The following is a 27,652-nucleotide window of genomic DNA, read 5'->3' as shown; positions in this document are numbered from 1 at the left end:
TAAATTGTCACCTTATGGTTCCATCAGCTAAACAACGCACCTAGAAATACTTGTCATGAATTCTTACCGATTTTGTAACAGTTTGATGGCATGAACTCCTCAGAAATAACCAGGACAAGTTTTGCTTCTAGTGCCGACTAAAAAAATCATTTCAACGTTATATTTAAGTTATAAAGCCAAGTAAACAAACATGAGTTCCTTATTTTATTTTGCGAAAATGAATGTCTATTGTATGGTAACTTTAAAGTTTATTTTTAAAATGTATCTTAGCGTGAGTAATATAATAATGGCATAAAAGGTAAAACCCAAAATAGCTTTTATCTTGTACAACTTGAACGCAAACGAAACAAAATGACCCCTTTCATCGGGACAATACAAGTCATGTTACTCTTAGGAAGCAAAAAACTTAAGTTTACATATATGATATGAAGCATTTAACAACTAAGATTTTTTCTTTAATAGTTTGTTTTATAATGGTGCTATCTTATCAGTCTTTTGAAGGCAAAAACTTTAGACTTAAAAACCTTATTTTTAACGGATAGGAGCACATTGCGTGACATGACCAAGCGCAAAACGTTGCTGTCACGGTAGGAAAGTTATAGTTTGTATACAACGGCTCACCCGCGTTTTCCCGCGCTTCAGGCAGTTAGCTTGTTTTACACTAAGTTCTCATTGGTTCCTTAAGATATTCTCTACTCTTATTGGCGGCCGTGATTACTCTTGTTTTGGCTTTAGGACACTCGATAAATTTGCGCTCGGCTGAAATATTAACATGGCTGCAATAGCTTAAGTAAGTTCTCTAGAAGATTAACCAGAAAAAGTTTCGAACTCTCTTAGTTTTTGTGGACAATGACTAGCTTACAGGACAGGCTTTTAGCGAGAACGCGAGTAAGAAACGTGTGAAAACAGACACGCGGGTAGTAGTGCTTTCCCTTACTCGCGTATGCGTGCGTGCGTGACGTCTCGCTAACATGTGCACAAACTAACAGAAAGCAATAGGATTATAAACTGACAAAACTGTGCGCAACACAGAAATAATGACGATGCTAATTCACGTTTGGCTTTCTAACTATTTGGTAATTTCAGAGTCTATTTATATGTATGTTCTGCGAATGATCCAAGATCTGTGCCACAGCGACACAGCTGAGCCACATCCATAGAAGATTGCCTCTTTCAGAGAAAGATGGTCCTCAGACATAATCATTCTTGATGGTCGCTCTAATTCTCCAGGCCATGTAACTCTTCATCAGCTCATAACAGAAGTTGTACTGATCCTAAACCCAGGTAAGGAAAATTGACCAAGTTATCTTACAAAGTATTTAAGGCTTATTTAGAAAGCAATATAGACCAGACCGTAAGGAAAAGGTGTAACTCCTTTGTAAATCGCTGTGTACCTACCAAGCTAGATACCAGTCCCGCTCTCTGTGATCTAAGCCATCGGACAGTGTTAAATATGTCCACGTTATCATCAGTTTCCAGTCTGTCGATACTCAAACACAGGCTGAGAAATACTCCTGTGCGACCATCACCATTGCTACAAGGACGGGGTGACAGCAATAAAGTTAACAGGATTTAATTTTAAAAAAAAACTGAATAATACGGAAGCGTATTGTCAGTCATTTATTGTGCTGATAGCTCAATCAATCACTTTATCAAATGGTGGACTAAATGTTCAGCCACTGAATGAGGCAGTCAGAGAGCCAGTGAGTAAGTCAGTTAGACAGTTCTTAAGACAGTCAGTCCACCAGAAACCAATTAACAGCAGCAAATTCAAACAATATCATCCACTATTTCAAGTTAGTAGCACGCATGTTAAATGTATCTCAACACTGCATAGATTACTCGAGGGTTTGCACGTGCGTTACCTGCAGTGAACAATGATTGGTCCGTTGTGATACTCCCCAGGCTCCACCTTGTGAACCTGGTGCTGTAGGTATACGAGGCTCTCGGCCCGAGGCAACCCATTCTCCTTCCAACCGTGGCATTGAAAATGATACACCACGAGACTTTCGTCGCCCTGTGAATAGCAACGAAACAATCCAAAAGGGAAGATTCATAACAAAAAGATGGCATATGAGTTGAAGGAAAGGAAATCCCTTAAAAAGATTCTGAAATCCATTCCTGCTCCCGAAAATGTGAATTTATCAAGTAGTTCCACAATTAAACTCACCCCATGACGCCGCACTTTAAAGACTCTTTGGGTGTGGTCCTCGAGAACCTCCTCGTCAATCTTCGTCACCCGAATTTTTCCATATTTGGCACAACCTTCTTCTTCTTCGGGCCAGTAGCGATAACATTGTTCCTAGGAAAGAAGCAAGGAAAGAGAGACTTTAAAACAACGTGAGAAAAATAGTAGGTCTGGTATCCATAGAGGAAGCGCACTAAGGCAAGCCGAAAGCTTCACAGCAATCCGCCAAAAACAAATAAGTAAATAAATAAATAGACGAGGAAAAAAAAAAGAAGGAAAGACAGTGAACAACTTCTAAATAAAATTTACGTCAATATCCGCTCAAATGATGCTCGCAAGAACTGTGTTATACGTGTCTTACCACTCCATTTTCCCGGAGATCAGTGAGCATGACCACTACGGTTGATCGCTGTTCCCACAGCATACGCCAAAAGTCATTGACTGTGCTCGGCATGGGCCCTTGAGTGGCGATGTATGCGGCGCCTTCGTTATGGCTCTGATGATTAAAAGTAAAGCCCAACCTTTTAAGGAAAGATTATAAGATGCATAATCACGGTTCTAAACTCTACATTCCCTTTTCTTAATCACCAATATTTTATCTGATCCAACATCTGTCTGTTACACATGAAAGTCCGAGGCCTTATTGTTCTCTAATTCAAAACTATTAACTTGAACAAAGAATGCACATTTCTTTTTCACTTCAACTAATTGCGGAGTAAATAGCGCATAGGAACTTCTTACATCAATCAAGCTGGCGTTGATGTAGTCGGAACAAGGGTCGTCTGGAAAAGGCTTTAGGTAAACTCTGTTGTGATTAACTAGGAAACAAAAAGAAAAACATAAAAAACAAAATTTGTGTAAAAAAATTTTCTATCAGTGTTTCACACTTTCAAAAGTGAACACAAATACACGAGACAAAGACTACAATTTCATGAGCCGAAGCTGAGCGGAAGGTGAAACAAACTTTCTTACATGGTAACATCTCTGGCGAACGGTTTTTCAATGCGTTTTCTCGAAATAGTGCTTCTCTAAACAGCGTTTCGTGAGCGGAATAGTCTTGAAGGTTCTGTTCGTAAAAAACACACAAAGAAAATAAGAATGTTGACACTTGTTTGCAAACTAGGAAACAACGAAACTACACACTACTTGATTCCACACCCTAGATACACAATCTGTCTGCCACACAGTTTCAATCCTTTGGTAACACCCTGACACCAGTATTACTTTTCTTGTAGTATTGAAAAGGAGAAATCGTTTTAAAATCAAGATCGGTGATCATTTTCTTTATTCTGATGACCTTAACATTTGATTCAAGTCTGAAAACGTAAGGGAAAGTTGGAAACTAGCCACTCTTATGGGTTAAAGGGTTACGTATTTTAGGCGGAAAGAATTTAGTGGTCGATGCAAAAATATCCCATAGCTGATACTTTCTCCTTTCTCCTTTCCCCTTTCTTCTTATTGCCTATCTGCTCGGCAATATATTGATACTGAAAAGAGAAATTACTTACTAGTCACTTCAGGGAAGGAACAGGTTAACCCTTTAATTCCCATGAGTGACCAAGGCAGAATTTCTCCTTACAATATCAATACCATATCAACCATACAATTGATGAGGATAGAGAAAAATATCCGTTTGGGGATAATTGTTGGATCCAATACTAAATTCTCTGAACTAACATCATAGAAATCATACGGTTGACAGTAAGGAGAATTACAAATTTGGTCTGGGAGTTAAAGAGTTAAGATTATTCTAAAAAGAGGTCTTACCTCAAACTCAAGAGTTCTTTGCTCGACTACCTCAGGTTCATCTCCCGAGACGCAAAGAAGATCGCTTCCAAATTCACTTGATGTGATTGTAGTAACACCACAGATGGATGCGTCTCTAAGGACGTCGTAGATAAAACGATACTGCTCCTGAAGCGAAAACACAGATGTAGTAGCGTCAGATCGATAGGGAAGGAGTGTTAATTAAGCCAACGCCTAATTTTGATCGCACTGAGGTTCAGCTTTTACATGTGAAATGTGCTCTTAGTAGCAAATCAAGTTGAATAAACTGTACAAAGCTAACAGAAAATGCCAGGTTGTGCGTTGCCCTTGAAGTTATCTGTTTATTGTGACAAAGGTTTTTTTAAACGTGATTACTCAGAAATAAAAGTTTTTTTTTCTAAACTTTCCTGAAATGTTTTCTATCAAGCATGTATCGAGAAAGACAACATGATAAGAGAAGATAGGTCGAGCTTGGAAGCAGGGAAAGACGCCCTCTTAATGTTGCCAATTACGCAAAGTGCATGGTACAGGAGGTGCGGTGCATTACTGAGGAATCACAACAGGTCTTCATTTGAGCACAAGTGAAGATATATAAAGCAAAAAGAGCAATTCTTCTCCAAAGGAATTGTAACTTACTTCAGTCTGGACCATGTAGTTACGTTGTTTTCTCATTTGCGCCACAAAGCCATACACGTCTACCACCTTCTCGGTGTCCATTTGCTCCATCAGCGAGTCAATGGCAATGAAAGATCCCGTGCGTCCGACGCCAGCACTAAGTAATGCAAACAGTGATTTAACTCCTTCAGCTAACACCAGAGCAAAATATCAACATAAACTGCAATGCTTGGCTATCGTTCTACAAGAACCTTTGTGTTCTTTGTTTTCATAACTACAAAACGTGGGGGCTGAGAGAAAAAGGCGAAGGCCACACGAGAGAGTGTCAGATCTAATCAGAAACGCACTTTAAATTTTCATTTTCGCTAAGTTTGATGAGTTAATGCTTAAAGAGGTTTTTACGAGCGCCTTTGTTGAAAAAGAAATTCAAATTCGAACTGTATAATTCAACTCCAATTTCTTTTTTTTCATTTTCCTTGATATCCTTAAAAATATCCATAGAAAATATTCAATTGTACATCATATGCAAAAAGTTTCACATAACTAAAAGTGAAAGTTCGATTCTTAACAGGTGCTATTACCTAAAACGTGACTCTAAATTCCCTATTACATTCCACGAATTGAGCCTACTCGACAATCTTATCAAACGGGGAACGCCCATATTTCACAGATTAACGCGACTCATGTAGACCATATAATAAAGCTATCTATGTCTATTTCTACCGCTGACCTGCAGTGAATGATAACAGGCCCAGGGTCAGCAACCAGAGTTGTCTTTAACTTGTTATGGAACATTAAGAAAGCAATGGTGTCCCGGGGAACCGAGTGATCAGGCCATGATGTGAAGTGATACTGAACTACTTCTCGCTTGTCTACACTGTCAGGATCTGTTGACTGCGGAGTTCAATGAAAACACCTTATTCAAAACTTTGTGTTTTGACGTTTTTGTCAAGATATTTTGACAGCAAAGAAGAGGCCTGGTAACAAAATTGAATTACCACTGGGAAACAAGACAAAAGTGTGTGATAATTTCGAGTGTTCGCCCTTCGTCAGAGCAAATGATAGAAGTCTACTCAGAGTGGGAAAAATTGTGACGAATAAATAACAAAAACGAAAAAAACACATGAAGAATAAAAATTCTAAGTCTCCTCGATAATGGTTCCAATGCAAATAAGACTTCACTCCAGGTATCTTGTATACTACAGTAGCAGGCACATGAGTGCAAGTTCTGCTCGGTGCTTAATTCATACCACTTAGTAATTCTCGTTACGACGTTTCGAGGCCTAGAATAACTGTTTTTACGTTATTGCATGATTTGCTCACTCACCCAAAGCATAAAATCCCTGATAGTCCAGTCTGACATAGCCATACTACTAAGAAGTGATACAGCCACGTGACCGTACTCTTTGGGCTCAGCCTCGCTCCAGTACCTTTCACAAGGTGAATCTTCCTAAAGTTGGACAAATTGTTCATCAAACACTAATTTAACTGTCCTAAAAGATACTTACGACTTTAAAAATGTTTATATATATATATATATATATATATATATATATATATATATATATATATATATACATATATACATATATATATATATATATATATATATTATTGTTATTATTATTATTATAAGGAAAGCGCTAGAGAACGTGGACTCAGAGAAGTTCCTCTATACCAGTGAAGCCGGTCGGGCGAGTCAATACAAATCGGCTGAAAAAACAGTCGATACCGGTAAATTAACTTGTACCACAGACTGCGATGGTGGAAATAGAAGTGCTTTTGGTTTACAAAGAACAAAAAGGAGGCATCAGCCTGCAACAACTTACGTCTCGTCCCAGCATTTCTATCATAATAATCGTTTTTACATTCTTCTCCCACACCATTCGCCAGAAGTCGTTCACCGTTGACTCAATAGGACCTGGAGAGATAGAGCCACAAAACAGAGTGACTTAGAGTGACTAGCATCTAATTTCTCCTTACTATATCAGCCCTGAATCACGCATTAAGGCCACGAGAATAAAGTAAATGATCACCAACTAAAGAAGCTTGAATTCTCATTGTCAGCAACTTAGGAAATGTATAGAGAACAGCACAGAGAATATACATACTGATCTTAAGGTGTAAGGGTTTTACAGAAATCCTATGCAGATTCTCAAAAAATTGTAGGAGACAACAGCGAACCCGAATGAAAAACCTCGATCAAAAAAATTCATCTCTTGTGTTTCTATAGAACCTCAATTGTCATAATGACAATACTTTCCCGTCTTCTCCTAACCAGTGTTGTTAGCTCAGTCGAGAAGAAATTTAAAATCTCCTCACAGTATCAGTACATTATCCAGCAAACAAGGAAAGAGGATAGACAACTGAACGTATCTGCCGCAGGGTTTAATCTTGGTAAAACACCAGATTCTCATGACTATTTTTCAAAGAAATGTAGAGCAGGTGGAGGCGAGAATTGCAAGTCAGATTGTGGGAGTTAACGTTAAGTGCAGTGTTAGGAGAAAGAGGCTGCCATCACAACAGTGTTGTGACAAAATGGTTCTGTGCTTAAAATGACAAACTTCAGCCGATCCTTAAAAGACAAAGGTAATTTCCTTGATACCTTGTGTTGCGATATACTTGGCTGGGAAACTGTAACCCTGAAAACAAAAACCAGCATTACCGGGTTGTTTTAGTATCTATATAGGGTGCTTTTCTATTAAGTGTTGCAAGGCTAAAACTGGAGTAAATAGGTAATTTAGTGTTAACAACTGAGTTGAAAACGTAAAATTAGCCACCGTAAAGGGTAAAAAAGCTGACGTTTCGAGTGTTAGCCCTTCGTCAATCTCTCTGACGAAAGGCTAACGCACGAAACGCCAGCTTTTTACCCTTTGCAGTGGCTAACTTATGTTTTCAACTCAGTTGTTAACACTAAATTACCTGTTATACTCTCCCACCGAAGCAGCATCACAAGTTTCTTTAGAAACTTATCCCCTTAAAACTGAAGTAAATAACCGAACAGCATCATCAGAAAAAAGGAAAACATCACAGGGAGCCCATGAGAAATTGATGTGAAGCAAATCTGAATGACGCGCGCAAAACACAAATGCCTTAGTCGCAAATGGTTGACGCTGCGCACTTGATTGGCTGGGAGGGTAGAGCGAGTTCTCTAGACCAATCACATCATATGATGAAGTAAAATCGATACGATCCCGGACGTTCAGTCCGACTCTTAAGAAAAAAATTGCTATAAGAATCAACGTAAACCAAATTGATCAACAAACAAGCTTTCTTACATCAACGTAGTTCGCGTTAATGTAGTCAGATCCGGGGATATCTCTCTTGGCTGTGAGCACAACACGACTATGATCATCTGTGGAAGAAAAGATATAGAGAATGAGGCATACACCATATTCAAAAACTCTAATAGTTAAATGGCAAAAAAGTAGAGTAACTGAAGGCCACATAGAGAAGAGAAAGGTCAAAACGAAAGAACTGCCAAAAGAGAAGTACATAAATATTGAAGAAGGCTTAGTTCACAAACGAGTTTTCTGTAGTTCAGTTGGTTAAGAATCCGAATGCAAACTCAAGTCTTGAGGTGGAGTCTGAAGGGGTCGTGTGATTAAGTATTATTGGCTCAATCAGTTGAGAAAAGGATATAATCACTTACAATCAGAGTTTCTCTTGATATTCAATGTAAAACTCCATAAAAATTTGACTAATAATGTGACTGACTCTACAGCAAGTTGGCACTGCGTTAAAGCGGGATTGTTGACGAGTTTGTTCCGTTCAATGTTGTAATTCATCCACTTTACCGTTAGGTCTCCACGAAGAGAAACGTTTTAAGACCTGCATTAAAAATAACAATTTCAACTTACACGCCACTACGTTACAATAGCGGTTTTTGGTCCTGTTATGTGGGACCTGACTCGCCTCCCACGTTGATTTCCACGCAAGCCGATCAAGGCACTGAAAACAAAACCGAAAAAAGGTAGAACATTTTAATTTTCGTATCAGTTCAATTTATACCAGAAGACTCATATTGATAAACTTCAGTAAGAGTGTATAAACTCCTAATCTTCATCAATGAATGTCAAAGTCTACCTTGAATTCGTCGTTAAATAACGCATTGTGGTTTTCATGGAAATGAGCACAGTGCTCTGCCAACTCTTTCACAGGAACTGGTCGCCTGGGTCGAGCAGTCTGTGATATGATGGACACTTCAAGACAATAACATGACGATCAGACAATTACCACTACAAATAATTTGTGAATGTTAAATAAGTGGTTTTGATCTGTAAATTAGAACTCCTTGGGACGGAAAGAACTTCGCATCAACTTTGCATAGAGGTAGGGTCCACCAAAAGGATTGATTAGTAACTAAAATGACTGGCAATAAAATGTGGTCATGTCATACATTGTGCATGTTACTAGAGAAAGACAAACTCACAGGTACGTTTGGTAATGTCTCCTCCCTGTTTTTTTGAACGTCGAGCATCTCGTCTGAAAAAAAACATGCAAAGTTGGTCAGAAAGAACAAAGAGGATACAAGAATCAGTTTCGCCCAAAAGTGCCGCTCATGCCATGAAGAAATTGTCTTAGCATCACGAGTGCCAAGTTACGGTGTGGTCCCCGGCGAGGCTCAGTTTAAAAAGGAGGCAGGGTTACCAAGCTAGTTTTAACAGTCGTGTGTCAAGGTTGATGTGCACGCGGGCTGTTAGAAACCTATAAACTGGAAATTTTTGAAGCAAACTGCGGCTTAGCGTCGGATGCAAGGGGAAGATTGAGTTTGTAGTGAATTGAAATGAAACTACAGTATATGTGCTTGGATTCTGCGTTGGATTTGTGGCCGCCCGGTCATTTTGCGCTGGGATTTTTCGCTTCTCGGATCGGGCGTTCGGAAATGGAGTGTTCAGCTTTGGGCTTTTCTTATGTAGGTTGAAAACCTCGAAATGGACAACTCGCTAAAATGGGTTCTTTTCATCAAAGTAAACGGACAGATAACAAGTGATACGCTGTGGAAGTAAGGTGAGTTATTTTCATTAAGAATTTGAGGTATTGTATTTATAAAAACTCTTATAATTCCGCCATAATTGTTATTGTGCAAGATGATCATCTCACAGCTGGAGCTTGGGCTGCCTGTGCTCCCATGTGTCCTTTTAACCCAAACACAATTTACCACGCCACGTTGTCACCTCCTCATCCTCATGACAAAAGTAACCTATCAACCAGTACCCACCCCTCCCCTAACTCAAAAACAGTCAACTGATAACAAGTTTGGTTAAATGTTGGGTTAGGGGTGGGGTAGGTCCGTAGTTTCTTAGGTTTTGACATAGATCCTTTTATCTAATACCCAGGTAAGAGGGAGAATCATCCATCATATACTGAAAGCAAAAGAGTTGAACCTACTTTTTTTTCCCTTGACATATACAAACCTGAGGAGTAGAATAGTTGTGATTACCACCAGTAGGAAGACAAAACCCACCACTCCGGCTATGATCCATACTAACTTAGACTTGAACAAGCTGGGTTCTTTGGTTGGTACACGAGCTGGGAAAGTAATATTCATATCTTTAATTTTTAAGAGCGAGCAAGTGAGGATTTCTCGTAGCAGACGTTGGTGGTAACAAGCAAGAGGAAACACTTATGGTTTTGAATTAAACTCGTTTCTTGTTTAAGTATTTAAAATTTCGATTCATTGTTGATAGAGTCGTAATATTCAGCAAAACACCTCTCAACACGAGCGTATTAAGAATATTTTATCAGTGACTCAACGAATCTAATGACGGTTGTGAACTAATTTCGTTTCCCGCATCCCAGTTCCCTTAACCAAAACGGTAACGAAAGCCTGGGAACGACATTGGCTACAAAGCGTCAATAAGAAAGCTATAGAAAACTGAGGCCATATAATGAAACAAGCTGTTGAGAGTTCAGACTACAAAAGAAGCGGCCTCCAAGGACAGGAAAACACGAGCCTGGTGTGCTGTCTGGAAAAGAATAAAACTGCTTCTATGCACGTTCGGCAATTGAAGATCTAATAAGACTCGTTTCAATCCTGATTGGTTAACGAAAATCCAGTTGCACCTTTACTCTGACTCGTAAAAGCATTTCCAAGCCTTTTCAACCAATTAGACAGTTTAGACGAATAAATACTGCTAAGTATCAATCAAGAACTTCTCTGACTTTCATATCAAAGTTTGATGATATCAGAATATTTGATAGTATTTACCCTCTGAAGTCTGAACACTGGGTGAATGCTGTACGGTTATCTCGTCACTCATTTGCCCCTGTTTTGAGTTATAAGCCTGTACCTAATGATATAGAGATAGATAAAACATCAAATTTAGTTCCTCGCGAACGTTTTGGTCATCAAATACAAGCTTATAAGCTACAACTTTTCCTTGTAAATGTCTAGGATCTAAAAACCGACATTCCAAGTTCTCTGTTAAAGTCCAACATTTTTACTTACTTTGATCTTGTACTCAGCCTCGACATCAGGAAGAGTCATTTCATACGTCACATACTCCTTGTCGACGTCAGTGTCCACAGTGTAGGTCTTAGTGACCTGATCGCCATCGGTAAAGTGGAGTTCGTATTTCCTGAGGACACCGTTTGTTTCTTCTGGTCGTCGCCACTGAAGAACTAAACGAGTTTTTTCTTTGTATTTTACTGAAATTCTGCGCGGCGGAGAGGGAGCTGGAACAAACAAAGTACTTTGTAACATCAGAGCAACAGAGGAGCTTGTAAATTTTTGTGTGTCTTTGGAAAAATCACATCAAAATATAAAGATTGAAATCTCAGAAAACCAATATTTTGCAGTGATTCTTCTTGGCAACTGACGGAACTCTTTCTGTAAAATCATAAACCTGTCATGAACAGAAATCCGAGTTCTTAAGAGGAAAAAATGGCAATGACCTTTCACCCCAATGACCTCTTTTGGTCGGGTACGCACACTGTACACTTAAGCCAAAGGGAGTTCTTAGCTACAAAGGCTACGTACAACTATAGAGTTACAACCACGCCATATTCTACTAGAATTAAAGGTTGATCTTGTTATGTGATCGCGTTATGTTATTGAGTTGTGTGATTGTGATATGTGATCGTGTTGTAGGATCATGCAGGTGAAGGTAGTCCTGTATGGCAGTGACTGACGCCTATATAACAGGCTTAGGAGGGGAGGTCATTACTAGATTCAAGTGAATGTTACATGTCAGGTTCCTTAAAAAATAATCACTTTTGCTGCGAAGTTATTGGCTGCAAATTAGTCAACTTACGACTGTGGATGTCGCCTAGCACTCTCTTAAAACGTCGAATTACACACTTTTTCCTGACGCTTTCAGTGAATGCTTATATAACACAGAATAATACGGTTGGATAAAGGTTGAAATGAGCTTACCATCCTCAGGCATAATAACATCAACAGGGTCGGAGAATTTTCCCCAGTTGTTCTGCCCAGTCTCCTCTCGCACCATGAAAGAGTACATGTTATGGGGCTTTAGTCCCCCGACTTGAGTCTCTCTCCGGTACGGGTTTCCCGCGTTTACAATCTTATGACCGTCCATTCTGGAGTCAGCGGTGCTACCCACATGAAGCCATTTAACCATGTAACGCGTCACGAATTTCGTGAAGCTTGAGTGAGACCTCCAAGTAATAAGAACACTCTGAGGGTTTTCAATACTGACTTTGACTCCCTGAGGACTGCCTGGGACTACAATTGAACGAAATATAAATAATTCAATAGAATCTAATAAAATGTAGATTTATTAGTGCATTTTTTCGATTTTACTTCACTGATTGCACAGAATCAAAGAAAGAAAATATACAAGATAATAGTCCAAAAGATAAGAACTAACAAACCAAGAATTAAAGACAATAAGGGCTAAAGGATGAGGATGATCAACCCTTTACACCCTGACGTCTCCATATTGTTCTCTATAGTTGTGATCCATATTGTTCTCTATTTCCTAAGGTGCTGACAAGGAGACTTTGATTAACAATCAAGAGCTGTTTTATTTGGTGATCATTTCTTTATTCTTATGACCTTAACGTTTGATTCAGGGGTGATATTGTAAAGAGAAATTAGATGCTGATTACTGATGCGGATTGGAAAAGACTTACTGACCTGTTTGAGGTGTGGAAACAAACGTTTTATCGCTGCTGGGCCCTGAGCCCTTTTTGGTAAATCCCGTGATCCATACACGATACCTTGTCAGTGGTTTCATGTTGTCCAAAGTGACATGCGCCACAGATTCGTTTACAGTGATCACGTTCTTTAGCACAGGATAACTCGTGTCTATCTGACTGTAGTGCACGTGGTAACCTTGGAGTAATCCTTTCACGTGGTGTTGTGGTATGGGTTCCCATTTGACAAATACTGAGTTGGGACTCTTTGCAAACACCTCGAGAATGCGAGGAGCGCGTGATGGCACTACATTGATAGGAAATGTGGAGCAACGGAAGATACATGAATATATTTGGGTCAATGGCAGCATCTGAGTGACCGCGCACCCACCCCTCCCCTTACACATCGTTAACTCGAACTTGTTATCAGTTGCCTATTTTTGTGATGGGGAGAGGTGGGTAAACAGTTGCTGAGATACCAACACTAATTCCATAAGTTTCTAAGATTAAGTTACTCAGTGTTTTTTAGCCGTTGCCACAAACTTATTCCGTTTAGTTTGCTCGATTTTAGCTAATTCAAATTGTCTGCTGTTTCTTTTCCTTTTTTTGGCGTTTTCATGGACCAGGAAAAGAAACGTGGACAATAAACAGTCCAAAAACTCCTCATATAGAACCGCCTAAGCCAAATAAGAATTTCGCTTTCGCGGAGCTGAAGCAGGCACTCCGCATATAGGCATGATGGGTCAAAAATAGGAACTGAAATCAAAATGGTCCATCAAAGCCAAGGAAGATATCGTAAAGAGCAACTGAGAACTCAAAATAAGAGCAAGAAAGAAAGCTGCCTCAATTGGAGGAAAAAGTGAGTGATCACCGAGACGATAATTTAACTCATTGGTTGAGAGGTTGACGCAAAGTTTTCTTGACCAATCGCAGAGCTTAGAGAGGTAAAACTAATGCAAATCAGGATTATTATCGACACTAGGTTGAAGCTTGCTCTGTAAGAAAGACTATATCAGTGTGATTAACATACCATCCTCATCAGTGGTCACTGTCACGGGTCTACTTGGAGGACCGCTGCCCATCGCAGTATACGCAGAAACCCATACGTCATAAGGCGTAAACGGCTCTAAAGACGTTATCTCCACACTTTGAATTGACTTATTAACCGAAACGGCTTTTATCACTCCCATTTGACTGACTGAACGTTTTAACATTGGTCGACCTGCTCTGTAATACACGTGATAGCCTCTTAAAACGCCGTGTACGTACTGCCTAGGGACTGGGCTCCACTCGATCAAGATACTGTGTGCCCCAGTGCTCCGCACTCGCATAGAGATCGGAGAACGACTTGGAACTAGGTACGAAAAAGCTGGTTTTAGATTTTCCCATACTCTTTAATATATAGCGCTACTTACAGTAACCCGGAACGTTTTCTTACCGTTGAGGATGACCAGCATTCAATGAACTCCGTAATAAACTACACAGGTCCGTGATTGAACCCTAACCATGTCAGTGTGTTGTGCACTAGGCAGGGGTTTCATTAAAACTGGGTAGTGGCGGTCTACCACCGACTATAGGACCACCGACTATAGGACCCCCTACCGCAATCTGTTTAGCTTGAGAGCAAGTGCCCGTATTGAGGTATCGCCTTACGGCCCCTTTCCGGCACAGACCTTTTTTACACCATAAAGAAGCGCTTACAGAAATGGTTACTCCTGGCTCTATTGTAAGATTCTTTTCTTTCACTTCACAATATATCTCGCAGTGTGTGCCTCTTAGCTCGGACGAAATGACAGAAGTCTAGCAAACATGTTACTGATACAAGGCAATTTGATTTTATCAACTGAGTTAATGATGTAAATTGGCCGCCGTAAAGAATTTCTAAAGCTGAAGTTTTGAGCGTTCGCCTTTGGTCAGAGCGAATGAGCCAACACTCAAAACGTCAGCCTTGGAAACTAGTTTACATTATCGACTCAGCTGATACAACCAAATCACCTTGTAACACCCCTACCGACGCAGCACTACACAGTTTCTTTACAAACGTACCCCTTTTATTTTTTGATTGACACGATCAGAGAAACCATGTATGAAAAAGCTACGGTAAAAAAAACTCCATGTATGAAGTTTTCTTCGTGATAATATTTATAAAACTTGTGTAGTTAACCCTTTAACTCCCGGATGTGATTCACATGTAACTTCTCCCTAAAATATCCATACACTATCCAGCAAACAGGTAATGAGAATACTCAAATGTATCAGGTAGAAGTTGTTATCTCGATCTAACACCAAATTCTTGCAACTTATTTGCAAGGAAATGTATAGCAGCTTACCATCTTCCATTGTGGTAACGGTAACTGATGCACTTGTATCTCCCAGTCCTTCATCCGTCTTAGCTGTGACCGTCACGGTATAAGTAGAAAACTTTTTAAGATTCTTCAGCTGTGCGATAGATTTTCTAGCTCCTATCTTCTTCGTGTGAGCCTTTCCTGATGTGCCCCTATAGGTCACGTGATACCCTTTTAGAGAATCTGTAGGGGAGATGTAAACTGGGTCCCAGGTCACTGTCAAGCAGGTGGAACAAAGACTGAAAACGCGTAAGTTTTTTGGAGCCTTCGAACCTGAAAGGAAAAAATTGGCCGATTACCAGTCTGTATTTAAATTAAACGTAACAAAAGAGGAAGCTTTGAATTATGTTTTTCCTTTTTCTAATTAGGGGTCATGTATTAAGGACGAATGTCATACTTTTGCAAACAAAAGTAAACACGTACTTCCAAATAGAAACAGCAAATCTAAGTGGACAGAATTTTTACCGATTAAGTCAACTCCAAACCATCACAAAGAAGATTCCTTCGTCCTATGAAATAGCGGATATGTTTTTCTAGGTTTGATCTTTGCAGTACGTAGGACACCTCAAACATGACTTTAAAGTTCAGTCTCCCATATCGACAAGTTCCCCGCAGCTCAGTGGGTAGAGCATCTGACCGCACCATGTTGCGGTCCGTGGTCAGGGTTCAATCCCTGGCGCGGGGAACTTGTCATTTTTGTCTTTTTTTTCATTTTTCTCATCATATTTTTCTCCTTGCCGGTAACATGTCTTTCATGTCTCTTTTAGTTGATACATATAACAAATATAATTGAATTTATCTATTCTTTTTGCTCACGATGTCAAAATGAGGGGATGCATTAGCACACAAAATTCTTAAAAGTAAACACGTACTTCTGAATTGAAACAGCAAATTTAAGTGGACAGAGTTTCCTCTTACTAATTGAATCAATTCCAAACCATTGCAAAGGAGATTCTTTTCGTCCTATCAAATAGCACATATGTTTCTAGGCTTTATTTTTGCAGTACGCAGCACACCTAAAACATGACTTTAAAATTCAATCTCACATACCGACAAGTTCCCCGCAGTTCAGTGGGTAGAGCATCTGACCGCACCATGTTGCGGTCCGTGGTCAGGGTTCAATCCCTGGCGCGGGGAAACTTGTCATTTTGTCTTTTTTTTTTTTTTTGCAACATTTTTTTCACCATATCTTTCTCCTTACTGATGACAAGCCTTTAATGTCTTTTTTTCTTTGATACACATATTATTTATCATCAAATTGATTACACCAGTTTTTTTTTCTTCTGTCTTTTTTTTTTTTTGGCATAAGTTGTCTATTTTTTTTGATATACATATCAAATGTCATCAAATTAATTTGGTGCTTTTCCTTAAGATGTCAAATTGAGGTAATGCATTAGTGCACAAATTTCCTGGAAAATAAAAGTAAACACGTACTTCTCAAAAGAAACGGCAAATCTAAGTGGACAAGGTTTCCTCTTACTAATCAAATTAATTGCAAACCATTACAAAGGAGATTCTTTTCGTCCCATCAAATAGCACATATGTTTCTAGGCTTGACTTTTGCAGAGCAAAGGACACCCCAAACATGACTTTAAAGTTCCATTATACATACCGACAAGTTCCCCGCAGCTCAGTGGGTAGAGCATCTGACCGCACCATGATGCGGTCCGTGGTCAGGGTTCAATCCCTGGCGCGGGGAAACTTGTCATTTTGTCTTTTTTTTTTTTTTTGCAACATTTTTTTCACCATATCTTTCTCCTCACTGATAACAAGCCTTTAATGTCTTTTTTCTTTGATACACATATTATTTATCATCAAATTGATAACACCAGTTTTTTTTTCTTCTGTCTTTTTTTTTTTGGCATAAGTTGTCATTTTTGTTTTATTTTTCATTTTTCTTATCATATCTTTCTCCTTGCTGATAACAAGTCTTTGATGTCTTTTTTTGTTGATATACATATCACGTATAAATATGATCGAATTCATTTCTTACCTTCGGTCGCGATGTCAAATTGAGGTTATGGATTAGTGCACGAAATTCTTAAAAATAAAAGTAAACACGTACTTCTGAATTGAAGCTGGAAATTTAAGTCGAGAGAGCTTCCTCTCACTAATTGAGACAATTCCAAACCATTGCAAGGAAGTTTCCTTCGTAGGACACCTAAAACATGACTTCAAAGTTCAATCTCACATACCGACAAGTTCCCCACAGCTCAGTGGGTAGAGCATCTGACCGCACCATGTTGCGGTCCGTGGTCAGGGTTTAATCCCTGACGCGGGGAAACTTGTCATTTTTGTATTTTCTTTCTGTTCTTTTTTTTTCTTCTTTTTCTCATTATATCTTTCTCCTTGCTGACAACAAGTCATTAATGTCTTAATTGATTGATTCACGTATCATTTATCACCAAATAGATTACATGCTTTTGGTTATGGTGCCAAATTGGAGTGGTGCATAAGAACAAAAGTAACCTACATGTTGAAATAGGAAAGGTAATTCTAAAAACAGCAAATTTAAGTGGACAGAGTTTCCTCTTACTAATTGAGTCAACTGAAAACCATTGCAAACGAGATTCATTCGTCCATGAAATAGCGCGTATGTTTCTTGGCTTAGTCTTTGCAGCACGTAGGACACCTAAAACATGACATTAAAGTTCAATCTCACATACTGACAAGTTCCCCGCAGCTCAGTGGGTGGAGCATCTGACCGCACCATGTTGCGGTCCGTGGTCAGGGTTCAATCCCTGGCGCGGGGAACTTGTCATTTTTGTCTTCTTTTTTTTTCCTTTTTTTTTTTTTTTTTTTTTCCATTTTTCTCATCATATTTTTCTCCTTCCTGATAACACGTCTGTGACGTCTATTTTTGTTGATACACATATCATTTATCATCAAATCGATTACATTCTTTTGCTCAAAAGGTCAAATTGAGGTGGTACACCAGAACAAAAATTACTAATGTACTGAAATAGGAAAGGTAATCCTCAATTGAAATAGAAAATTTAAGTGGACAGAGTTTCCTCTTACCAACTGAATTATTTGCAAACCATTACAAAGGAGATTATTTTCGTCCTATCAAAGAGCACATATGTTTCTAGGCTCGATTTTTGCAGTGCAAAGGACACCCAAACATGACTTTAAAGTTCGATCTCACATACCGACAAGTTCCCCGCTGCTCAGTGGGTAGAGCATCTGACCGCACCATGTTGCGGTCCGTGGTCAGGGTTCAATCCCTGGCGCGGGGAACTTGTCATTTTTGTCTTTCTTTTTTTTATCTTTTTTTTTTTTTCATTTTTCACATCATATCCTTCTCCTAGCCGTAACAAGGCTTTGATGTCTGTAGTTGTTGATACACATATCATTTATCATCAAATCGATTACATTCTTTTGCTAAACGCGCCAAATTGAGGTGGTGCACTAGAGCAATAATTACTTTTGTAATAAAAGAGGAAAGGTAATCCACAAAATAAAAAGCAAAAATTCGTGGACAGAGTTTTTATTACTAACTGAATCATTTGCAAACCACTGCAAAGGAGATTCCTGTTGAACCTATGAAATAAAGAATATGTTTCTAGGCTTGATTTTTACAGTGCGAAAGACACCTAAAACATGACTTTAAAGTTCAATCTCAAAGCAGACAAGTTCCCCGCAGCTCAGTGGGTAGAGCATCTGACCGCACCATGTTGCGGTCCGTGGTCATGGTTCAATCCCTGGCGCGGGGAACTTGTCATTTTTGTCTTTTTTTTTTTTTTTTTTTTCACATCATATCTCTCTCCTAGCCGTAACAAGTATTTGATGTCAGTAGTTGTTGATACACATATCATTTATCATCAAATCGATGATATTATTTTGCTCAACGTGTCAAATTAAGGCGATGCACTAGAGCAAAAATTTACTTTTAAAATAAAAGAGGAAAGGTAATCCTCAAAATAAAAAGCAAAAATTCGTGGACAGAGTTTTTATTACTAACTGAATCATTTGCAAACCATTGCAAAGGAGATTCCTATTGAACCTATGAAATAAAGAATATGTTTCTAGGCTTGATTTTTGCGAGGCGAAGGACACCTAAAACATGACTTTAAAATTTAGTCTTACATGCAGACAAGTTCCCCGCAGCTCAGTGGGTAGAGCATCTGACCGCACCATGTTGCGGTCCGTGGTTAGGGTTCAATCCCTGACGCGGGTAAACTTGTCATTTTTGTCTTTATGTATTTTATTTTTCTTAGCATATCTTTCTCCTTACTTATAACAAGTATTTTTTTTGTTGCTCTTGATACACATATCATTTATCATCAAATTGATTACATGAGTGTGCTTGTCATTTTTTCTTCTTCTTTTGCATTAGTTGTCATTTTTGTTTTATTTTTCATTTATTTTTTATCATTTCTTTCATCTTGCTGATAACAAGTCTTTGATGTCTCTATATGTTGATACACAGATCAGAAATCATAAAATTTGTAACTGGTTTTTGCTCCAGACGTATGTCAAATCATTTGACATACGTCTGGAGTTGAGGTGGTGCACCAGAACCAAAATTACCTTTGTAATAAAAGAGGAAAGGTAATCCTCAATTGAAATAGAAAATCTGAGTGAGCAGAGTTTCCTCTTACTAATTGAGTCAATTGCAAACCATTACAGAGGAGATTCCTTTTGTCCGATAAAAAGCGCATATATTCCTAAGCTTGATTTTTGCAGTGCGCAGGACACCTAAAACTTGACTTTAAAGTTCAATCTTACATACCGACATGTTCCCTGCAGCTCAGTGGGTAGAGCATCTGACCGCACCATGTTGCGGTCCGTGGTCAGGGTTCAATCCCTGGCGCGGGGAACTTGTCATTTTGTCTTTTTTTTTTAATCTTTTTTTTTTTCATTTTTCACATCATATCTTTCTCCTAGCCGTTACAAGTCTTTGATGTCTTTATTTGTTGATACACATATCATTTATCATCAAATCGATGACATTCTTTCGCTCAAGATGCCAAATTGAGGTGGTACACCACATCAAAAAGTACCTTTTACCCTAACCTACTGAGGTTATGTATTGCGGCGTACCAAAATCCTGACCAAAAGTCTTTAAACAGTTAAGAAAAACACAAGCAAAATACGCGTCGCTACCTTCCCTGAGCAGCCCCTTTCCTCATTTTTTCAATGTTTAGCCTATTTTTACGTAAATTTTAATTTGGAAGGGATAAGTGAGTTATTTTCAACAATTACATCGATGTTAAGACATGTACATCATTATATTCGTAGTAACTGTGTCTTGCAGAGGCGTCCAAAACTCTGTCTCTGTAAACATTTTCGCTATCAGAAATTCATTTCACAGATAAGATTAGTGCTTTGAAATAACAAAACGTTCCTTACCATATTTGGTGGTGACTTTCTTCGTTCGACTGAGGACACCATTTCTAATATAGCCCCTGACGCGAGTCAGCCCCGTCAATTGCACCCCATAAGAAGTGTTCCTTTTAAGCCCCACTATGACCACGCTTAGCGTTGTTTGGTTTAATTGAATCACGTGGTTGTCTTGGGACACACGAGGCATCCTCCAGTAAATGACGTAATAGCCTCTGAGCACTCCATTGACGTGTTCCTCAGGTATTGGTTCCCAGGCTACCCTGATTGCAGTTGAGTTGGTCGTCAAGGATGTTATTTTAGGTGCGACTGAAGGAACTGAAAGAGAGACGAGGTTATGCGAAGCTGATACCTTGCTGGAAAAATAACCTCTCTTTGAAACTTCGAGACGAAGGGTAAACGGCAAGTGCTTAGGGGGAGGGGGAGGGGAGGGTAGAAGGGATAGATACCCGGGGATGTTCAGGACATTATAAGACTTGATAACCAGATGCTGCTCGTCGGATAAGCCTGCGCTCATCCTTCTTGGGGGGGGGGGGGGGGAATTGTTTCTTTGTTCCAGGTTTCCTTTATCTCTGGAATCCAATATGGCAGCTTCAGTACTCGATCAGAATATTGAACACTCGCTCGCCAAAAAAGCATATGCGCTGCAGGCCACAAAATTCATTGTAACTTACCAAACTCATCAGTCCAAACTTGCAGTGGTTGACTGGTGGGTCCTTCTCCCTGATTGTTATACCCCAGCACTGTGATCCAATAGGGAGTGTATGGCTGCAGGCCACCCAGCTCTAGTCCTAAAGCAAATACAGCTGTACAGTATAAAATGCTGTTGTTTGTATCGGCACGTTTGTAACAAACTTTGTAACCAAGAATATAGCCATTTCGGTGGTATTTTGGAATCTGCCCCCAGAATACCATGATGCCAACAGAGCTTGTGTTGTAGGCTGTCACGTTTGCAGGAGGAGCCGTGGGGACTAAATTAAAACACAGGAAAAAAAAAATGAATAATTATTAGTATGAATCTTAAAGTACACTTTAACAAACGCTGCAATCTGATTGGCTACCTTAATCACTTTTATTCCGTGTAGAACCGAGTAATGTGGGTGGTTTAACTGGATTACAGAATTATGTTGCCTCGTTTAACAAAAGTTCCATAGAAAGGAGAATTAACACACACTGAAGCAGCTCCAAGCATTACTTCAGCTCTTATCCGCCAAACACGCCCAACTACTTAAATTATGACCTGTGTTATGTGGCTTATATTTTAAGTAAATTAAGTTTAAAATAGACGGGACTGAACGGTTCTTCAACACAGGCAAACCGGCGCCAGAACGCAGACGAATTCAGAAATTTTATTAGCATTTAAATTCCTAACAAATTTTTATATCCTGAATTTAACCAGCTAATAAGTTTTTCACCAAGGAATATTGTAATGAAGGAACGCAGCGTAACTCGTCTTGACTCTAAGTTGCGGCGACATTCAATTCCTTTAGCTGACAGAAATGTTTGCGAAAATGTTTGTCCGTGAGATAGATTTTTGTTACTGGATTAAATCGTAAAATTTGAAACTGGTTAGTTATGGTGCAATGATAGTACCAAGAAAATGAGATCAAGAGACTTATTCAATAATGGCATTTCACACCAGGCAGTTTGTAACAGGCACTTGTCGCAGCGACTCTTTGGGACAACTAACATCCCCAAAAAGTTTGATTCGAGTTAGGAGAGCGTTATGCTTTGGCGAAAGAAGAGAAGAACTACATTTTTGTACTTAAAGTCGCTGTGAGAAGTCATTATCCGTTCTTGAAATTGGCTGTTGAAAAAATTTTCGTTCCGCGCGCTGCCTCCATTTGAATTGAAAATTTACTCATCCAGAAACATACCAGTTGAGAAAAGGGAACATCTTGCAAATCCACCCCCAAAAATAGCACTTTGCAATAATTAGTGTCACTATTGCGCGACTCTGAGGGCACAGACTACATTTAGTCCAAACACCAGCATTTCAATCCTACCCCCCTCACCGCCCCCCCATACCCTCACGGCCCCCCCATACCCTCACGGCCCCCCATACCCTCACCGCCCCCCGCCCCCCCCCCCCCCCCCCATACCCTCACCCCAAACAAAAGGGGAGACTTAAAACAACTTAATGTAAGTTGCAAGTTTTAGAACGTGACAGTAACATGAGTTAGTTCTTCATATGCCGTCACACACTGGCGTGACATCCAAAGAATGATTACACACGCTAGTGTGCTGCGACTTCTAAAATGCACACAGTACCTCCTTCCGGTGTCCAGACGTGAGTATATTTTGTGAATCCTCCCCAAGTGCCATTCACCAAACCTTTCCGTATACGAAAGAAATACTTTGTGTATACTCTAAGACCACGTACGGTAACATTGTTTGTGGTACCAGAGACAACCATGAAGGACTCGTCGGAATTCGCCCTCCATCTTAGTTCAAAAACAGTGTCATTTGATGGAGATGTCACTTCCCAAGCCAACTTTACTCCTCTATCGCCAGTCACGTAACCCACAAAGTTACCAGGTGGCGAGAGGTCAAAAGCTGAAATTTCCCAACAAAAAAAGATCATCAATTTTTATATAGAAAATGCCATAAAACCCTCTAAAATGTAGATTTACTTGGTACTTCGTATATGCTTGATTATTTCGATGTCGCTTATTGTTCGCATCAACTGCGCTTGCTCAGCTACAATCGCTTAACACTTTAACTCCTTACACCCTAAAATCAGTATGCATATTCTCCATACTGTTCTCTTAGCATTTTCTACAATGCCGACATGAAGAATTTGTCTAACAATCAAGGGCTTCTTTAGTTGGTGATCAGCTCCTTTATTCTCCTGACCTTCATGTTTGATTCAGCCGTAATATGGTAGGGAGAAATTAGGCGCCGGTCACTTTGGGGGTTGAAGGGTTGATCCCTAACATTACTCTGCACACTCTCCATCCTAGATACTGTTCTCTATACGTTTCTTGAGGTGCTGAGAATGAGAATTTTTCTGACAATCAACAGCTCCTTCACCTGGTGATCATTTTCTTTTATATCCATGCGATTCATAGGTGATACGAAATTAGATGCTTGTCACTCTTAGAGTCTAAAGGGATAATTAACTTTTATACACACATTTACCGACCGATCGGTCGATCGCGACCAAATGGTAGCGTCAGGTAAATTATAGTTCAGTTGTCTTTTGCTCATATCTCTGATCCTTCAAAATTCCTTGACAGCTCACGCAGTGCAAGACTCAAGCTCTCGACTGACGCTGAATTCTCAGTAAGGTCACTTTATGACAAACTAATTATGACCTGCTAAGGCCGAACACGAGAGAGTGTTAAACATTTTTTTAAGCTACATATTGCGTTTCAGTTAAGCGTATTAGGCGAAATAAATATGTTTCATCAGTTGATACCTCTCACCAGCACAACATGACCTGGTTTATCCTCCATGAGTCATTTCAACTATAGGAGTACAAGCTTTCAAAATTTCGGAATCCAAATGTTACCTAAAACACGGTTAACGATGCAGACTATGTAATAAAACAACATAAATTACTTTCTCGGGCATAGTTTTGGTTCCGAGTCAATAGGCAAGGGTTTAAACGACTCTGAGTCGTGCCCTAAAACTGTCACTTTGGAGGGCACTGAGAGAAAAAAAATAACAACGAAACAGTCTCAACAATCAAGGGAGGGCGCGAGCGGGCTAACAGCCAAAATCTCTATTTTAGCCCGCAAAATGCGTCACAATGCCCGTCAAAGAGATAATAATAAGAAGACAAACACACTAGCACTTTGCTTCATTAAAGAGGTGAAACTGTTTTTTCACAGCATTACATAAATTTTAACGCGATCGTCACTCTCTAACGAAGCACGTCGTACAAATTGAAATTACATTTCCTTTCACTGCTTTGAGATTTTGAGATGATCACTGAGGCCAAAATGAGTTATAAAGCCTAGTTTTGGAATTAATATATACAAAACAGTTTCTCGCAAGGATTTGTTGCAACCTCTTTTTTTCTAGATTATGCTGGCCGTAATTGCAATCAGATCTCGCTTGAAAACATGAGTTTAGGCTTCGATAGACAAATTGTCGCCGACAGACTTCCATGCGTGACTTTCATGAAGATTATCCTCTACCGAAAGAGGACTGGTTATGAGTAAGTTGCGAATTAGAAACGCAAAGGTATTTTACGAGATTAATCTATTGTTCGGTTATTTTTTAAACGGATAAATGCTGCTGATTCGTCCTGTTACAGAACAAGTTTTTCATTATTTCTCCTGATGGTTTATGAATTTCTCGACATATTTACATTAGCTATCGATATCCAAAATATGACGTGCCAAAACCGCAAAATAAGGCACGCAAACAACAAACCTTTTTATTGTTAAACAAATTCTCCTTGTCAGTACTTCAGAATACGTATTGAGAGCGGTATGGAGAATATGCATACTGATGTTAGAGTTAAACGAGAAAATATTTAAAAGCAATATCTTAACCAGATGTCTATTTACACCCCATCTCTCCAAATATGTAAATTAAATTAACACCATTAATTTTCACTCGTAGACTTTAACCCTCTATCTTCCATAAGCGACCAAATAAGAATTTCTTCTCACAATATCAATACACTATCAAGCAGACAAGAGATGAGAATATAGAAAAATATCAGTTGGGGTGTTATAAGTTGATCCAATACCAAACTCTCCAAACTAACATCACAAGAACTGAATGGAAGACAGTACGGAGAATTACTAATAAGATCTTGAGAGTTAGAACTTGACCCCGTTTCTGATTAATGACATCTCATCTCCTTCGCTGCGATTTTCAAAACTACCACCAAATTCTCAGCGTTCCTGGTCAAACAAGATAATCGTCGAGATCTTAAGACGCTAATCTGGCCGCCTCAGCGAGTGTCAGAGAATTTTCGTGCGCACGTGAAACCAGCCTGTTACTCGTCACTCAGTTACAATACAAAGTCGACCCGCTGCGAGTTTCCTGAATTTACCAGAAAATGATAAGGAACTTTTGCGCTCGGTAGCCCTTCGGCTAAATTACTTTCAGATAACGTCAATCTCCCTTGGATGGGGTTTTATAGGGATTCTTCGCCCCCAGGAACAAACACAGTCAAACTACACAAAGTAGTATACTCGCTTAGTATTGTCACGCAACGCTTTAAGAGATGGTGTTGCGTGACAACATCTTCCTTAATCCCCCAACCTATCCCAATCGAACACACCTTAATTAAGACTGTTAGGACCTTTAGAACTGCTACACTGATGTTTTCCGTACCCTTTATACCAAAATTCAACTAACGTCATTGCTGATATGCGAAACTTATTCAAAAGTTATTTTTAAATCAAACTAGCGTATAACTACTCAAAAAATTGTTGACGGATGCTTTTCACAGTTTTTTTTTCCTAATAAGATTTAGGTTTATAGAACAAGTTGACCTACATTTTTCTTAAGATGTGAGATCAACCATTTAATTCCTAAGAGTGACTAGAATCAAATTTCTCCTCACAGTAGTATCCCTAAATTAATCATTGAGGATGTAAAAAAAAGGAGAATGATCGCCGATTTAAAAAGCTCTTGATCATCACACAAATTCTCTCTTTCGTTTCCCTAAGAAATGTTTAGATAATAGTACGGAGAATGAGCATATTAATGTTAGGATGTAAAGGGTGAAAGGGGCAAATATTTCCTCTGCCTTCATACTTGAAATTGTAAAGCAATACACCCCAGCGAATGTCAAAATGCAAGCAACGTAAACCATGTGGGCATAAACCAAACAATCAGATCGCCAAACGTGCTCTGAAAGAAATATTATATTTGCTTTTTCCTAACGATCGGCTAATGATTAAACTAACAGACGAAACAACAGATGTTTACTTTGAAAGCAAGAACTAAAGACAATTGGAAAGATTGAAACGGAAAGATAAACATTACTGAAGGGTTTGTAACACTCACTAAATCGGGATAATGGAAAGTTTTTGTTGAAATCTAAAAACAACAAGTAAAAAATGAAAGCTGTAGAATTTGAAGTGACATTCGCAAATTCCTTCGTGATTACGCTAAGAACGGTTGGCTTGTGGCTGAGAAACCTGATGCTTCACACTATTATTACTAGGGATAAGCTGTTCTTTTCTTTTCCTGGGTATGGTGTTATGAACAAAGCTGTTTAAACAATCCAACGGTCAAATTGCTCCAGTTAAATACGTTTAATTGGTTTGGTGAGGAAAAAAACACCGCCGGTTGTATGAAGATAAGAAAACGTGTAGAATAAACTTCTGCCCTGATTGCGAGAATGGTTTGACGTTAATTAATTTTTTTGAAGAGACGTTTGATATTATTAGATTGTAGAATCATCACGTCAGAGGCTGAAGCCCCATGTACAAGTTATATTCCCTACTGTACAACCGTAAAGTGGTTATTTAACGCATAACGCTCCTGTTTGCAAGCTAGCAGCGGAAGCAGTAATGAACGCACTATGTTCTCACTTACCATTCACAGCCACTGTAATCCACAGCATGTGAAGGATAAGCCAAAAACGGTACATCTTCCTTGAATCTTGTCTTCAGGGATTGACTTCGATGCCTACCTGCGCGCAATCCTTACAACTGTCAGAACACGCACCAATATCGAGCATCACATCATGCGAAGACTTGTACACAAGCCATGCGTCAGTAGCACTATCCTAAACGTTTCAGCACAGAGGAAACCTGTTGAGGATACCAGTTCTCAGATGCCCAGTTCCTTTTCCCAGGTCAAGAGCAATTCACGGATTAATTTTTTCCTGTAGTGCAATGAGTTTGATCAACATGCCTTGTGTCAACTGCAGCTCTGTTTAGAGTTGAGTTTCCAATTAGGTGGTATATGACACCACAATTAGACTATCAGCTTACAGTTAACTGGTGAGAGTGCCTTTTACCGCTGTAAATTAACTAACCACGCGATTGTTTATAAACACACGCTGCTGTTCTTTTGCTATCTCATCAAGTCTCCAGGCAGGAGGCAGCAGTACCTGAGCTCCACAAGAAAAAGACAACGCGCTCTGCTTGAGATGATAGCAAACACCTCAAAGCTTGTTAACGAGTCCACTGTATTCTCCTAGTGAACCAAGCCTCGAGAGCATTCTGACATGACAGGATATATCTGTTTAAAGCAGTTTGAGAGACGCTTTACTGTTTTGATTTCTCTCTTCGTTAATCTTTGGTATTTGCGGTTTTTTAACCACTCAATTGCGGCATGGAGCTTTGATGTTAGGGATCTAACTCGTTAC

The 27,652-nt window shown here is 39.3% G+C and overlaps 1 protein-coding gene across 1 annotated transcript; it reads right to left on the bottom strand.

Annotated features, from left to right (window-relative positions):
* Nucleotides 1-191: 191 nt before the first annotated feature.
* Nucleotides 192-27,652, bottom strand: LOC113670755 (receptor-type tyrosine-protein phosphatase delta). The gene is made up of 28 exons (XM_089186961.1): nt 26,875-27,652; nt 22,636-22,920; nt 21,039-21,335; nt 20,374-20,682; nt 15,004-15,291; nt 13,704-14,027; nt 12,675-12,980; nt 11,949-12,260; nt 11,022-11,248; nt 10,782-10,863; nt 9,988-10,102; nt 9,003-9,055; nt 8,657-8,772; nt 8,431-8,521; nt 7,849-7,925; nt 7,176-7,212; nt 6,400-6,491; nt 5,898-6,020; nt 5,301-5,464; nt 4,592-4,727; nt 3,956-4,102; nt 3,161-3,254; nt 2,930-3,006; nt 2,550-2,684; nt 2,171-2,302; nt 1,866-2,017; nt 1,399-1,534; nt 192-1,274 (listed from the first exon to the last, which is right to left on the bottom strand). Exons 1-28 carry the CDS (start codon nt 26,927-26,929, stop codon nt 1,191-1,193), a joined length of 4,446 nt encoding a protein of 1,481 aa, XP_089043087.1. The 5' UTR covers nt 26,930-27,652; the 3' UTR covers nt 192-1,190.

The sequence above is a fragment of the Pocillopora damicornis genome, chromosome 11 (assembly GCF_964200805.1).
Source record: "Pocillopora damicornis chromosome 11, jaPocDami1.2, whole genome shotgun sequence".
Classification (NCBI taxonomy): domain Eukaryota; kingdom Metazoa; phylum Cnidaria; class Anthozoa; order Scleractinia; family Pocilloporidae; genus Pocillopora; species Pocillopora damicornis.
The sequence above is the reverse complement of the archived record's forward strand: the minus strand, read 5'-3'. Positions and strand labels throughout refer to the sequence as shown.

Excerpts from the sequence above, each read along its gene's own strand:
- LOC113670755 (XM_089186961.1), bottom strand. The coding sequence starts at position 26,929 with ATGTACCGTTTTTGGCTTATCCTTCACATGCTGTGGATTACAGTGGCT. Across the intron at positions 5,465-5,897 it reads TCAGGGATTTTATGCTTTGG|TCAACAGATCCTGACAGTGT; the intron begins GTGAGTGAGCAA and ends TGAACTCCGCAG. Across the intron at positions 4,728-5,300 it reads CCTGTTATCATTCACTGCAG|TGCTGGCGTCGGACGCACGG; the intron begins GTCAGCGGTAGA and ends TGCATTACTTAG.